At 40.7% G+C, this 14,852-nt stretch overlaps 1 protein-coding gene across 1 annotated transcript; it reads left to right on the top strand.

Moving 5' to 3' along the window:
• The first annotated feature begins 6,920 nt into the window (after positions 1 to 6,920).
• Positions 6,921 to 10,063, top strand: LOC311286438 (microfibril-associated glycoprotein 4-like). Its single transcript, XM_084402659.1, has 6 exons — positions 6,921 to 7,033; positions 7,147 to 7,198; positions 7,328 to 7,528; positions 7,609 to 7,705; positions 7,804 to 7,971; positions 9,442 to 10,063. The coding sequence occupies exons 2-6, from the start codon at positions 7,193 to 7,195 to the stop codon at positions 9,696 to 9,698; spliced, it is 729 nt and encodes a 242-aa protein (XP_084258785.1). The 5' UTR covers positions 6,921 to 7,033; positions 7,147 to 7,192; the 3' UTR covers positions 9,699 to 10,063.
• Positions 10,064 to 14,852: the final 4,789 nt, after the last annotated feature.

Raw genomic sequence — 14,852 nt, 5'->3', positions numbered from 1 at the left:
TCTACAACCAGAAGGCCTAACAATCGAGATATCTCATTGTGCTTTCATGTTATCAAACGCTGTCTCAGCTTCACTTGTCCAAACAAGTCTGTCACATGACTTCAACCCTTTCCCTGTTTTTAGGGCTCGTAAAGGCTGTTCTAAAATGGCATAATTGGGAATGAATGTACGACAGTAAGCACACATCCCCAAAAATGACAGCAACTGTTTTTTGTTACAGGCTTTGGGGCTTCTTTTATGCCCTGCACCCTTTTCTGTGACAATGCTTTGCTGTTTTGTTTGATAACATGGCCCAGGAAGGTCACTTCCTGTTTCACAAACTGCAGCTTTGAAAGGCTGACCTGGTGCCCCTCCCTTTCAAGATGCTTCAGGAGAGTCACAGTGTCAGCCCTGCAAATAGACTCACTCACTGAACAGATCAAAAGGTCATCAACATAAGAAAGGAGTACGGTTAATTTCGGTTCTAACTTGTGAACCATCACAAGGCCTAATTACACCCTCTTTCAATGCAGCATCAAACACTGGTTTTATGCCCTCTATTGCTTCACGTTTCAGGGGATACTGTGCCTTACATGGTCTGAAATCAGATTTTGGTGTGATTACAACTGGCTCACAACCTTTTATCAGCCCCACATTATATTTGTTTTTTTCCCCACAAGTTTGGTGATATTTGTGCCAAAGAAATATCAATTTCTGAGGCAGAAATATCCCCCTCTCCCTGTCCTGTCACATTTTCCCAATAGCAGTCACATTTCTCTGAACCCCCACCTCAAAGTCACATTTTGATTTAAATGCCCCCATACTCTGACTCTCTGCTGTGTGTGTGTCAACTCTCACGCAGTCTGTGGCTGACAAACATTCTTTCACAAAAAGGCCCACATCTCTCCACTGCTGGCTTATGGCCTTGGAGACAGATAAGTGGCAGGCAGTGTTCTCTGTCATTTAGATAACAAACTTTCTGACTGTCACACTGCAGCCAATGCGCACACACACTCTCTGTCCAGAAAATCTGGTCAAACTTCACACTTTCATTCTTCACAGAATTAAACCACATCTTTTCAAAGTCTGAATCTCGTTCTGTTACGACATGTGATGTACAATGCATTTTGTCATTTGTCATAAACTCTGTATTGACTGGGTCTGTACGATCTTTTGCCAATTTCAAAATCTTTTCTGCCCAATCAATATCTGTTACCTGCCAGACACAAGCCCACGGCTCAAATTTAGAACAAGTAATTTGTGGTGCCTCCTCAATGCTAATTCCATAAGAATCAGCACAGAGGGACAAATTTAATTTACACTTTCCCGTAGAAAACATGGTAAATCACATGGTCGTAACGTGGACAGACTGATACCAGAATCGACCAAAAAATTCAATAATTACCGCTTTGACTAATAACGGGTAAATTGGCATTTCAGGAAACCCTGTACTTTTGTACAATCTCATACATTCGTCATTCACAACACTGCTCAAAGTATCAGTCATAGCTTTGCTCAAAGTTTCATCAGACACACAAAAAGATTTGCAAGCAGTTTTTTTCATTGCAGGTAGCAGAAAGAAAATCAGTGTATGTGTTTGTGTGTGCGTCGTGTATGTGTGTTAGTAAAAATATTTTCACTTCCCTTTGCTGCAGCTTGAGAATGGCTTCCCAGAACCGGACTCTTTCCGTCCCGCTCTCCAGCCCCCTCGGTTCAATCCGACTTCATGGTGGGACACGCGCTGCTCCAGTGTCCGTCCTTCTTGCACACTCTACATTTTGTACAGTCTCGGAGCGAGTGGGCATTTGTGGCACAAACATAACAGCTCCATTTTCCTCCAGCAGCTCTTCCTTTCTGTCCTTTTCGACCAGCAGGGTTTGAACGGGAAGATGCAGGTTTGTTGGGTTGTCGTTGTTGCATAACCACCATTGTGAGGGGTTTTTTCTTCTCCTTTCTGTCCTCTTCAGCGTGAGTAGTGTGCCGCAGCATTGCACTCAAACGCCCGTGTAACTGTGCATGAAACTGCGCTGTTAGTCTGTGTGCCACTCGCTCTGCGGCCTCTGCCCCCTCTCGCGCTGCTCTTGCATCTGTCTCTGCCTGCGCTGCTCTTTGGGCTGCCTCTACCAGTTCAATTTGTGCTCGTGCTTCTGCAAGTCGTGCTTCTTGGGCTGTTCTCGGGGCTGGTGGAAAGCGGTCCAGATCGAGCCTGAGGGCCGGTATCTCTGCTACTGGGTAGTGAGCTGTATTGTAGGCAGGCGGCGGAGCCGTTGCCACCTCAGTCACATGTGGAAAAGCACATACATTCGGTTCATTAGTAGCATTCTGTTCCAGTGGAACTGTTTTTACGCACACAACATTCTCAACATTACATGCCAATTCTTTTTGTATTTGGTCTCGTTCTCGCCTGTCAGCCTCTTCTACCCAACACATTATAGTCGGTTCACAGTTCTTACACACATGTTTGACACACACACAGCAGCTACTCTGTTTTCCCTCGTTCTTTTCTACTGACTCTTTTACTACATTTAGTCTTATTTTACTCAAGGTCCCCGCTTCGGGAAAATCGTGATGTTTGATCAGTTTCTGTATGTCAACCATACATTTACCACCATAATTATTTCTCATTTGACAGAAAATTGGTGTAAATGATCTAATTTACTGTTAGATGACCCCATTTTTGGCTGAATTTCCCTTCTGGATTTCACTTTCGACACGTGTCTTGCAGTATCTGTCAAACGTCTTCAACAGACCCGATCTTATTTCACCCAAAATCGGTCGGGTTTCAGCAAATATGCTGTGCTTTTGTAATTATGTTTTACTCAAAATCTTCTATTCACCTAATTAATCTGGCGTGGCTCTTCCGTCCACCTTTGCAAGACTTCTTCGGGTTACAGAGACTTCGAGCAAAACTAATTAACCAGCACCTGTGATTATCTGAATCACCAGTGGTACTTTTGTCCACTAACGAGCTAAGTGTGGCAGAAACCGGTCTGAATCTGTCAGATCAGTTTCTCCCTCAAAAATTGTGATTATCTAAATCACCTCTCGCCCGTACCAAAAAGAAAAACTCAGCCAACATGGTTCACGTTCACACACAATTATCAAATCACACTTAACATCAATAAAACAATTCTGCCGTTTCTTACCCAGAGATGCTTTCTCTTTTCTGTAATTGCCGCGGATTCTTTCTGATCCTGGTGGGAGTTCCTCCTTCTGGTCCTGAACGGCGGAATTGGCTCTCTCCCTTAACCTGTTGAGTCACTATCTCAAACAGTCGGGGTATGAGACGGCTGCCTGATGCCGCCGGGTTTGCAGTTCCGTCCAAATCCGTTCTTCAGGACCAGGAGAAGAAGATCCGCACAGGACCCCACGTCTGACACCAAGTTGTAATGGCAATTTTGAGAAGTTAATATCAAACAGCATCAGAGGTGTAAGAAACATTCAAGAGGCAAAACTGTAATAAAGAGAAAAGGTTTATTTCAATGAGGTTTCTTTTCACAAAAGCCGCAGCCACCCAGCTTTGAAATAGAATACCTAATAGACATAATAAAACATACAGATCTTATACAGTTTCTTGGCAAAAGAACTCTTTTCTTTTGAAAAGGTTTCTTGTAAATTTCCAGAAAGATACCCCCTATCTCCTGCTGGTTCGGACTGGTTTCTACCCCCCTGGTACAGGTCACACTGTTCTTTGTCCCTGAGACACCCAAAGGCCTTCATCTACGACCTAAATTGCCTCTCGCTTCCCTGTCCCTCCTCAGCTGCTAGAAAACCTCACAGAAACATATGATTAAACAGTTTGGAAACGAATGATTATAAGAAACGCTGAATTTTCCAAAACATAGTCTAACTAAAGTAAAAAGTTGAAGACAAGAAAAACTTTCCATAAAAACTTTGAAATTTTGTGTGTATTTCACCATTTAGCCGCACACAGAAAACTGCCTGCCAGTGTGCGAATACTGTATATGAATTCTCTTTTGTGGTATATTGCGCTTTCTTTTAATGACTCTTAACATCAAGCATGTTCTGCTCTTTATTATCATTTGTCCATGTTACTTTATTGATCCAATGTGTCAATATTTCCTGCCCACTAAAAGATCCATGGATACATTAGCATACAGCAAGCCTCATTTATAAAATGTTGTATAGAAACAGTCATTCATTTGATCTTACAATGATTTCTCAAATGTGCATAGGTGTGATTCAGAGAAAGAACGTACTCACAAAAAATGTGCATACACCTCTTTTTTCAGATGTGAAATCTATAATATTGCAAATGATCTTGAAATTTTATGTTGTTGAATGGGTTTAGATCGTCGTCTTGCAAATGACGCCTAAATAATGTCATTAATATAAAAGGTCAGTATGAGCCAGTCGTTGAGGATGTGAACGCAGTGTTCTCTCAGGGGAACAAGGGAAGCCTCAGCGACCTTCGTGAAGACTCAGGGAGACAGGGACAGCCCGAAAGGGAGGACTTTGTACTGTTATGCCTGAACCTTGAAAGCAAAGTGTAGGAACGGTCTGTGTCGTGGGAGAATTGAGAGATGAAAGTACGTGCCCTTTAGGTCGATCACTGCAAACCAATCTCTGGGACAGATGCACCAGAAGATGCGTTTCTGCGTTAGCATCTTGAACAGGAGTTTGTGAAGGGCCCGATTCAAGCTAGCCAGGCCCCCAGAGACTGTACAAGTGGGACCACAGACGTACCCACAGTGGGGAAGCGAGGTGGAGTGCAGGGACCCGACTCGGACGGCATTGCGGCCTGAAGTGGGGTCTGGGTGTGTGGTGCAACACTTACCTGGCTCCAAGATTGGCCAAAAGGTGCCTGAGTAGGCATCGCGTCCTTGAACCGCTGCCCACTAGCAATAGGAGAGGGGGCTGAGGGTGGCAAGGCATAGCGTTGCGCACCGTCAACCGCGCCCTATTGGGACCCAGAGATAGAGGAAACTGCTCTTTCATTGAAAATTGGCGGAACAGAAACAAAACTGAACAAAAGATTCTCCACCTCCGGCGGAAGAGCAGCTCCATCCATCTCTGCGTCTCAGGGGTGGTGTTTCACAGACTGCTTGGAGGATTAGCGGCTTGAACCTTGGAACCTATTTCATGGTTTGCATTCTCGAGCCACCAGGCACTGTTTTGTGCTAGTGAGCGGCCAGAGCGCATTAAGGGTTTTCTGTTTTCTGTTAGAACGGTGTCGTGTTAGCGGCCCCTAAGTTAATAACTAATGATCGTTGCGACGGAAGTGAATCAATCAAAACCAACATTAGCTGGACAATAACTTTATTCTAGAGCTGCTGTAAAGCCAAAACATTAATTTCCTATTATTACCTGTGTAAAGCTTATTTGAAACAATCTATATTGTTAAAAGCGCTATATAAATGAAGGTGAGTAACTTAGAACCTAAGAAAACTACTTGTCTGGCCTTGTCTGAGCTGGTCGTGCCAGAGCACTTGCTTTTTTTCCGCAGGGGAACAGACACCCTTGACAACGAGCAGACTGAGGGGCAGCCCACTAGTGATCTGGTAGCATTTCGGAGCGGGCTCTTGATTGCCTCAGCCTGCTTCTGGACTGCGGAGAACTGCTGGGCACAGTCCTCACAAGTTTCGGCAAAAAGGCCACCTTGTGAGATGGGAGCATCGAGAAAGCGCGTTTTGTCGACATCTCACACCCCTACAAGGTTTAGCCAGGGGGCACTTCTGGATCACCAAGTTGGACATCGTTCGGCTGGGGGCCTGCGCTGTGACTTGATCACGGTCAGTCATTGTGCGCAGTTCCTGCATCAGCCCCATTTCAGAACTATCCTTGTGGATTAAGAGTGCTTTGGCCTAGTAGACTTGCAGGGTGGAATTGCATGCATTATAAGCCCCAGCAACAAGCACCAAAATGCTTCCATACTACCAAAGTTCTTTATGCACATCCGGGAAAAAGGCACGGGGGCGGGGCAAGGCTATTTACACTTAAATAGTGCTGCGCCCCCAGACACCAGCCATGAAGCTTAAAATGAGACCGAGCATGCAGCAGCCCGGGAAAGCATGTCTGTCAACTCTGAATCTGATTCAGCATGAGCACACCATCACAGTGGGAAGTTCAGCATTATCTTCATTTCTAGAGCATAATAGCCCTCTCTCCGGTGCAGCAATCTGCATCAGGATCCTTATCTAGAGCGCCGGCTCGACGACACACGATACGCTGAGGAGCGGGAGGTCCACAGGGATTTTGCCTGGCAGATAAACTCTCGCTGAGATCCTCGATCTCCCAACAGTGTCAAGCAGACCCGCGGCTGTGCTTTTACACACAAGCAGCGGCTGGTCAACATCAGAGGGGACTCATGAAAAACATGACCAACCCAAGCATGCTTGTGCCCAGGGATGTGAGAGAGCGATCGTGGCCGTCAGATGAGGATGGGAACGACTGCATCCAGAAATGCACGGGTGGAATAACATCTTTAAAAAGACGCGTCACACCCATGTTTGCATAAGCTCTTTCAGTGCTTAAGCACACAGAGGAAACTGCCCAAGCATAGCTTGCAGGAATTAGTGCAGCCTGCAGTGTGCAAGGAAAGCTCTTTTAGGCTGTCATTGAAACAGCCACTGCAGTGCCGTCACACCAACTCCGATAAGCAGAGCTTCTTCCTGACTCATAGTAAATCACTCAAACAGATGATTGCATTGGAACAACACAAGTGCTTGGGTCCGAAGCGAAAAGCTGAACTGCGAGCGCACCCGCTTCCGTATTTATACCCGCGTCACGGAGCAGAGCGTGCGATGCAAATATCTTATGCCAATGTGCATTGTATCATTTGGTCTGCCGGACACACACTGTGACCTAAAACAATGCGGTTTTCTCTCTGTTACACTCATTTCCTTATTGTTGTCCATTTCCATATTTACCATTTGAAAATATACATGTAATTTATGTTGTATGAACTTTTCCAACATATATTTACCAAGGCATCTTGAGCTTCATAGTGGACATTTACATAAAGACACAGAGGAGGAGTCTGAGAATCTGACATATATAAAGAGTGTTTGTGTCAGACTGAACAACACAAACGGTGAGTTACTGTTTTATTCTTCATTTACTTAACAGAACATTCAGGCATTTATACAGTTTTCAGAAAATAAACGGATCAAAAATACATATGAAAACATTTATATTACTTTGTAGATTAAACAAGTCTATATCTGTGAACTACTGAGGAGAGATTCAGAAGATGGAAGTAAGTTCATCTGCTTCTTTTATTATATCAATTAGTCTAAACTCCTGATTCACATTAAATTTCACTTTGATTGAATTATTATAAATTGTGGAACATGTTCGCTTAACTCTTTCCCTCTCTCTCTTGTAGATGATGCTGTTTTTGGCGGTTCTTCTCCCTGTTGTATTGGGCAGTGACTGTAAATTCATGTCATTCGACTGTTCTGACATCTACAACTCAGGAGAAACAGTCAGTGGGATTTACTCCATCTATCCATCAGGAGACGTTCCTGTCTGGGTTTACTGTCACATGGTCTCAGATGGGAAAGATGAAGAAAACGGAGGATGGACGGTACGAATGTGACTTTAGGTCATCAAACACACATCAGAACATACATTATGAATCATATATTCTATATAAACTCATCACAGGTGATTCAGAGGAGAATGGACGGCAGTGTGAATTTCTATCGGCCGTGGAATCAGTACAAGAGAGGATTCGGGAATGTGGAGAGCGAATACTGGCTGGGTAAGATCTCACAGCGTGTGTCCGTTTGTGTGGATGATCGTGTTTGGTTGAACATGTTCTCTGTGTGTGTGTGTGTGTGTGTGTGTGTGTGTGAACAGGGCTGGAGAACATGTACCAGCTGACACGTAACAGAAAGTACATGCTGAGAGTGGATCTGGAGGACTTTGAAGGAAGGAAGGGTTTTGCTCTGTACTCGTCCTTCTCTGTGGGTTGTGAATGTGCTGGATATAAACTACAAGTTTCAGGATTCACTGATGGAGGAGCTGGTAGGACACTTTCATTCATCCTCATTGAGTTAATATTCTTTGGAAAACACAGTTACTACAGCCAAAGAAAAGCTGATGTTAAAAAGTCAAGGGTCAAGAGTCAAACTATAGCAAACACTGATCACCATAATAGTAACGTTAAACGAAGCAATGAAACAACATCTAAACCTCTGTTAATTCTCAATAACGTCTTCTGTAGATGTATGACAGAAATAAAGTTAATCTGGTGAAGCTGGTAATGCTGTTTGTGGAGTTGTTTAATCCTCTTCTGCAGATCTTGAGAGATTTAATGTCTTCTTTTATCTTCACTAAACATGTTACTTCTGTTGATGGTATTTTACTGTTATTTCCATTAATGGTTTGGCACTCTGTGCTGCCATGCAGTTCACCATTTGTTTATGTTTATGTTTTTTTTTTGTTTTTTTTTGAGAGTGTGATTCTGTTTGTGGATAGCAGGTATCATCATGAATGGTCAGTCATCACTTGATTAATCATTTAATTATCTCATAAATATAATATATATAATATAGTATATAAATATAAATATAGTATGGAAAGTTCATTGCACTTGAATGATCTGTTGGGATTTAAAGTGTTTCTGTTATATCTGTGTTTTGTGGGTCACCAATGAGCTGAAGAGTAGAGTCTGTGTTTAGGTCGAGGAGAAGATGACGACGCATTGATCACATGCTGCATTTTGCTTTATTTAAAAAATATTACCGTTGTAGTTGATGTTTTAATGGTTATATTTGGTAACGGGTTTGTAGTTTAAATTTATATTAAGCAATATTCTTTATTAGTGGACTCAAATGAAATACATTCACAGTAATAATTAATTCATAATAATAATAATAATAATTTGTTACATTTATATAGCACTTTTCTGGGTACTCAAAGCACTTTACACATGGAAGGGGGAATCTCCTCAATCACCACCAATGTGCAGCGTCCACCTGGATAATGCGACTGCAGCCATATTGCGCCAGAACGTCCACACACCAGCTAACTGGTGGAGAGGAGACAGATTGATAGAGCCAATCAGAGCTAATATTACTACAGTAACATACTGTTAAATATATTGTGAGAGAACTGTAAAATTAACATTAAACTGGTGTCACCTCTGCTGCCAGTATTTCACTGTTAATTTGTTATTTAAGAGTGTTTTTGTAGTTTACGGTCAGTTTGCCTTTTTCCTTTTGCAGTCTAAATGTTACTTTAGTTTATGGTCTTTCACTTTTTTTTTCTATTAATGATAAATGTTTGGCACCCTGTGCTGCCATGCATTTCTTTCTTTTTTTTTACAGTGTAGAATAATTCCACTTTTAGCAGGTAGTGTGAGATGTCGGACATGTTGTTCTGATAGCATAAAAAAAAAAAATAATTGTTTATTGTGAAACGTATCCGACTAAGTAGAAACTGGACTCTTTTATATATTGTTAATCATGTTAATGATGCTCTTCCTCTCTGCAGGCGACTCTTTGGCCTACCATAATAATCAGAAGTTCTCAACCTTTGACAAAGATCAAGATATCCATGGAAATAACTGTGCCAAAATGCGTCTCGGGGCATTTTGGTACGCAGAATGTCTCTATACAAATCCCAACAGTGTGTATCTGTGGGAAAATGATGATACTCATGAGGCCATTGGTGTTATTTGGTACACCTGGAAGAACAATTACACTGTCAATATGAAATCCATCAGCATGAAGATCAAACATGTGTCTTAGAAACATCAGTGTTTCCAGGTGCAAATGTCTGATATTGTTAACTGTATATGAAAATCTTGAATATTTATGCTTTCTCCCTTAACTGTGAAAAAGAATAAATCATGCAAGTCAGAATGACTTGGAAAATCTTTAATAAACTCCAGTATTGGAAATCATTATGTCTACATGGGAATGTGTCAGGGCAAATCCCAATAAAAAGACCCGGCTAACACGTGTTATCTATTCTTTAACTTCTATAACACTTTGAATATGACTGTAACCACAGTGACTACAGTAGATAATAAAGATTCTTCCGATGTCAAAATATCTTATTTTATGTTCTAAAGAAATAAGAAAGTCAATCACGCCTGAAATGACATCATGATGACAATGTTCATTTTAGTGAACTGTCCCTTTAACACGCATGTTGCGTTACTTGAGAATGTGATGATGACGTGTGTCACTAGAGGGAGATGTTCAATAAACACTGACATCAACTCACACTGGACTCTCATTTGACTGGATTATTCATTACCATTTATATTTATGTTTTATAAACTGACTGAACTGCGGAAAGGAGAATACAGGCCCGGCGCTACGGGGGGCAAAGGGGGGCATTACCCCCCCCCCCCCCCCCCCCCAGATCAATAAAAAAAGTATCAAAATAAAATGCCAAAAATTACTTAAATACAAATACAGTATTTTGAAAATACACAAAATATATGTGGAATTGGCTATTCAGTGAACTACCACTATTAGGCTGAAATCTGTTCTGAATGCAAAGAACATTTTGGTGTGTACAGCTGCTTAGAAACTTTGGCTTTCATTTCACCTTCTATCACCAACCTATCAAGAAGACTGGGTTTAAGGGTTTTCTCAGCACCATTTCTATACTTATTTCTGACCAGGTTACACTGCAACTTATTAATTGTAGTGAACACAACTAAATAAATCACATGTAAAACTGTGAGAACTTTTCCTGTTTTTTTTATGTCACTTCAAAAACGATACTAGTCTAACTAATGTAAGTAAAAAATTCTCAAGCAGTTATAGAAGACAAGAAAAACTTTCCGTAAAAACTCAGGTTTTGACATTTTGTCTGTGTATTTGACCATTAAGTCACACGCAGAAAGCTGCCTGCCAAGCTGTGTGCAAATACTGAATATGAATTCTCTTTTGTGGTATATTGCACTTTCTTTTAACGACTCTTAACTCTGCCACAAGGAATGTCTGCCTAGACCAGGGCTATTCAATTAGCTTCATTCGAGGGCCGGATTATCAAATTGAAAAGTTGAGGTGGGCCAGTGGATTGGTTTGGGGGTTTAGCTTATTTATTGAAACATAACAGTTTCAATAAATAAGCTAAAGTAACCCTAAAAAAGTATGGTATTTACTTGGAAATGTGGTACCCAACAGTATGCAGATATATAAAACCATAATAAATAAAAACTTGATAATTTACAGCTGTGTACAACTATTTTCCTTGGAACAAATAAATAAATTATACAAACTTGTAGCTGTTGGTGAGAAATAATAATTATTTTATTTATAATTGTTATGCTTAAATGAAAATATTCTGACAGTGAGACTTGATAACCACAGGCTACTCACTTCCACTGTATAAAAAATGCCTAAACACAAGTTAAAAACTATACGCACCTTTACAAAGAAACTGACATATTTTCATAACAAACATTAATTATATATTCCTCAACCTCCCTAATAAATCTAATGCAATATAAATCACTATATGTACTATTATACTGTATAATATTATAGTAAATATATATATTTACTATATTTATTTATTACTACATAGTATTCAATATAAATATTGCACATTTCTGCCCAACCCATGGTAAATTACTGTAAGGGTGATTAGGGGATTTAAAGTCTTCTAATTTCGTTCATGCCACAACGTTTCTCCTGCTTTCCTCATCAGTCTTGTTGGGAATGTTGAGGCTGTTTCATCCGATTTAATACTAGTTAAATCATAGAGTGATTTGTGGTTTGCTTCCCACTGGTTGTTGCAACGCTGTTTAATAATAGTGTCCGGGACCGGGAGTAAACGCAACTATTTGTTGTTACTGTACTGACCGAGAAACCGCTTCAGTTGATTGAGTGACGGAGCGGTCCGAATGAATCTGAATAGTTTTAGACCGTTACTGACCGGTCACTTTGACGCTCTCGCCGGCGGCAGTGTGAACGCATAGTTATGCAAGCGCGTTTAGAAAGAATCGAACCAAAAGAATGATTCATTCACGAATGATTGGTATCGCTGGTTCAGTCGACATAAATTCGGGACACATATAATAACTGCTGAAATATTCGCACGTAAAACGTTTCTCAGGTCAATCAGAGCGAGTATCAAACTAAATTAGCCGCACCGCCAGGAAAAGAGGAGGAGGAAGGTTGGTGCCATTGGGCCGGATGGAGATGATTAGCGGGCCGCATTTGGCCCGCGGGCCGCCAATTGAATAGCCCGGGCCTAGACCCTGACGTGGCGCTAAGCACTTTTCCACATCAAAGACCTCTTTTATAAATATGAACATTGGCGTTGATTTTAGCGTATACACACTCTAAGATCAAATCTGTGTATACACACGTTTTATAAATGAGACCTCACAGTATTTAAACCAGTGTTTCTCAATTGGTGGGTCGCAAGACTGCTCTGAGTGGGTCGCAGGGTGTGCAGTCAAAGAAACAACAAAAAGCATAATTCTATGGTTTTCTTATGAAAGACTTTTATTTTGAAAGACGTGCGTGAAAGCTTTTACTTCTGTCAGACGCAGTTTAGGTACAGAGTGCCTGAGAAAAACACGGTGTCCTGATTTAGTATCTGCGGTTAGATTAGGTGTTGTCAGACTATATGTCAGTGTTTAACTTTATTTACGTAACATAATACAAAATAAAAGGTCTCTCACCTCAGAAAAACTAACATTCCTGTGCTGTCAGCCGTAACTGTGTTTGCGACGCACACTCTTCAATTGCATGCGCATATGCGACGGTGCGTGCTGTATATCACTTCATTATAAATAAAGAGCAAGTAGTTATGTTGTCAATTATTAAATCATGAAATTACCAAAAAGTAAAAGTAAATTACATAACTGGTACTTTGTGTGTTTGCTGGGAAGGATTTGCATGCAGGTATGTTGTTCATTCTGTTGATCAGGAGCTGTGTCCTTGTGTTTCATTAGCGGTGTTAATGTTAGTATTGTGTATTAACCATGGTAAAGTCTTGTTTACGTATGTAACCCTCGTTTCCTGAAGGAGGGAATGGAGAAGTCACATCGGAACGTACCAACGAATTGGGATCTCGCCTGAGAGCCCAGTTGACCCGGAGCCCCAACTGGCTGAGGTGACTGAGCATCATGTCCCTGTGTTCGCACAACTGCTCTCGTGACTGGAACAGTATGAACCAGTCATCGAGATAGTTAACCCTCTGGGGTCTGAGGGGTTTTCTGGGCCCTGGAGATGTTCTGACATGCTCTGACATTTGTTTGTTTTTCAGTTATTTATAAACATGTTAATGGCAAAGGTGTAAATTCACTCTATATAGCACAAACAGGGCTACCATAATATCTGATCAACATGCTTGTAAATCTTTGTATTTTTAAGAGAATAATGTTTATGCATGGTTATTAGAAAAAATAAAAATGAAAGTTGCTGAAATAAGACCACAAAACATATACTAAATATGTGTCCACAAGACTTTTGACTAATGTATGTTGTCGCTTCGAGTTCTGGCTTCAAAATGATGTGAAAATCATCCTGCCTAATCGTTCTCATAAAACAATACATTGATTTAAACTTTGTAAAACAGTTTTTTTTGTCAGAAGAAGTTTATGCATGGGAGGGGTAATGGCCCATCAATATTAATGAGATTCAGACCAGGGGTGTGACAGACACTCCCCCAGTGGCTAATGGGCCATCAAGTGAGGCAGCCTGAACAAAGTAGAGGAGATTCAAAGGTTTTGTTTTTCAATCTGTTTTATTGTAATTCCTCTGTGGAGGAACTAAATGTTCTAAATTTGCAGGTATCTCACAGTAAATGCTTATGCCCCGTTGATGCGGGCTCTAAGCAAAATAATGCAAAATGAGCAAAATAAACTAAAATAAAGGCAGATAGAGAGCCATTACGGAGATAGCACAACGCAAACATTAACACATTTGCAATTCATCAGCTGGGCATATTTACACATTTCAGCACACATTTGCAATAGATATTTGCAAGCACTCTTTGTTGATGATAATGAGGCAGCATAAACACTAGTCAAAATATAATCTAAACATACATAATATTTTCTAAATTAATTTCAAAATTCTAACTTTCATACAGGCCTATGATCTAAACATATCGTTGTACATATTATACAGCATGTCTAGGCTATGCTGTATAAAGTCTTCTGAAGGCACGCGCCGAAACGCGTTTGTGCAAATAAGTTTATTTATGCATGAAGCCTCTCTCCTACTTTATACAGCATAGCCTAGACCATTTAAATATAAATTACTCTGAATGGCAAGTATGGAAATGGTCCAACCAGTAAAATCTGTAGCCTACGTTTATATAAAATAGCTTGTCAACTAATTTCTCTGTACTGTAGGCTAATTGGCCTACGTGTTGTAGCCTTGTCATTAAATAAAACAATTTAATTTATGTTGATTATATGAAAAGTGAAAAGCATGAGTAAGATCACGCGTAATCGCGAGACAAATGGAGTGGGCAGACAAGATTTTGACCATTTCATTAAGTTTATTGTAACCCTGTGAATATTTGTACACTCTTATTTTAATTTGTTATATATATATTTTTTTTTTTTATAATACATGGGAATTTGGATATTGTCATGTCAAGGTAGTCTGAGGTATTTCAAATGTTAACCAATGAGTTGTTCCATTTGAGTTTTTGGTGTGTTCACTATCAGCCAATCAGAATGGGGAGGGGGGAGGAGAGACGCACGCGGAGTTGGAAGCTGGGAGGACAGAGAGGAAGAGCGCGCTGTTTGACCGAAGAGAGTTAACTTAAATACATTCTGTTAAAGTATATCAAGCGACAGTGTTTGTGTCCTAGATCACATTCAGATATATTAATATATGTGTTGTGACAACGGGAACGTTTTCTTTGTGTTTAACGACTAAATGTGTTAAGTCTGCTCTGATCATCCTAGCAGCCGT

This window comes from Rutilus rutilus (genome assembly GCF_951802725.1).
Source record: "Rutilus rutilus genome assembly, chromosome: 2".
Taxonomy (NCBI): domain Eukaryota; kingdom Metazoa; phylum Chordata; class Actinopteri; order Cypriniformes; family Leuciscidae; genus Rutilus; species Rutilus rutilus.
The sequence above is the reverse complement of the archived record's forward strand: the minus strand, read 5'-3'. Positions and strand labels throughout refer to the sequence as shown.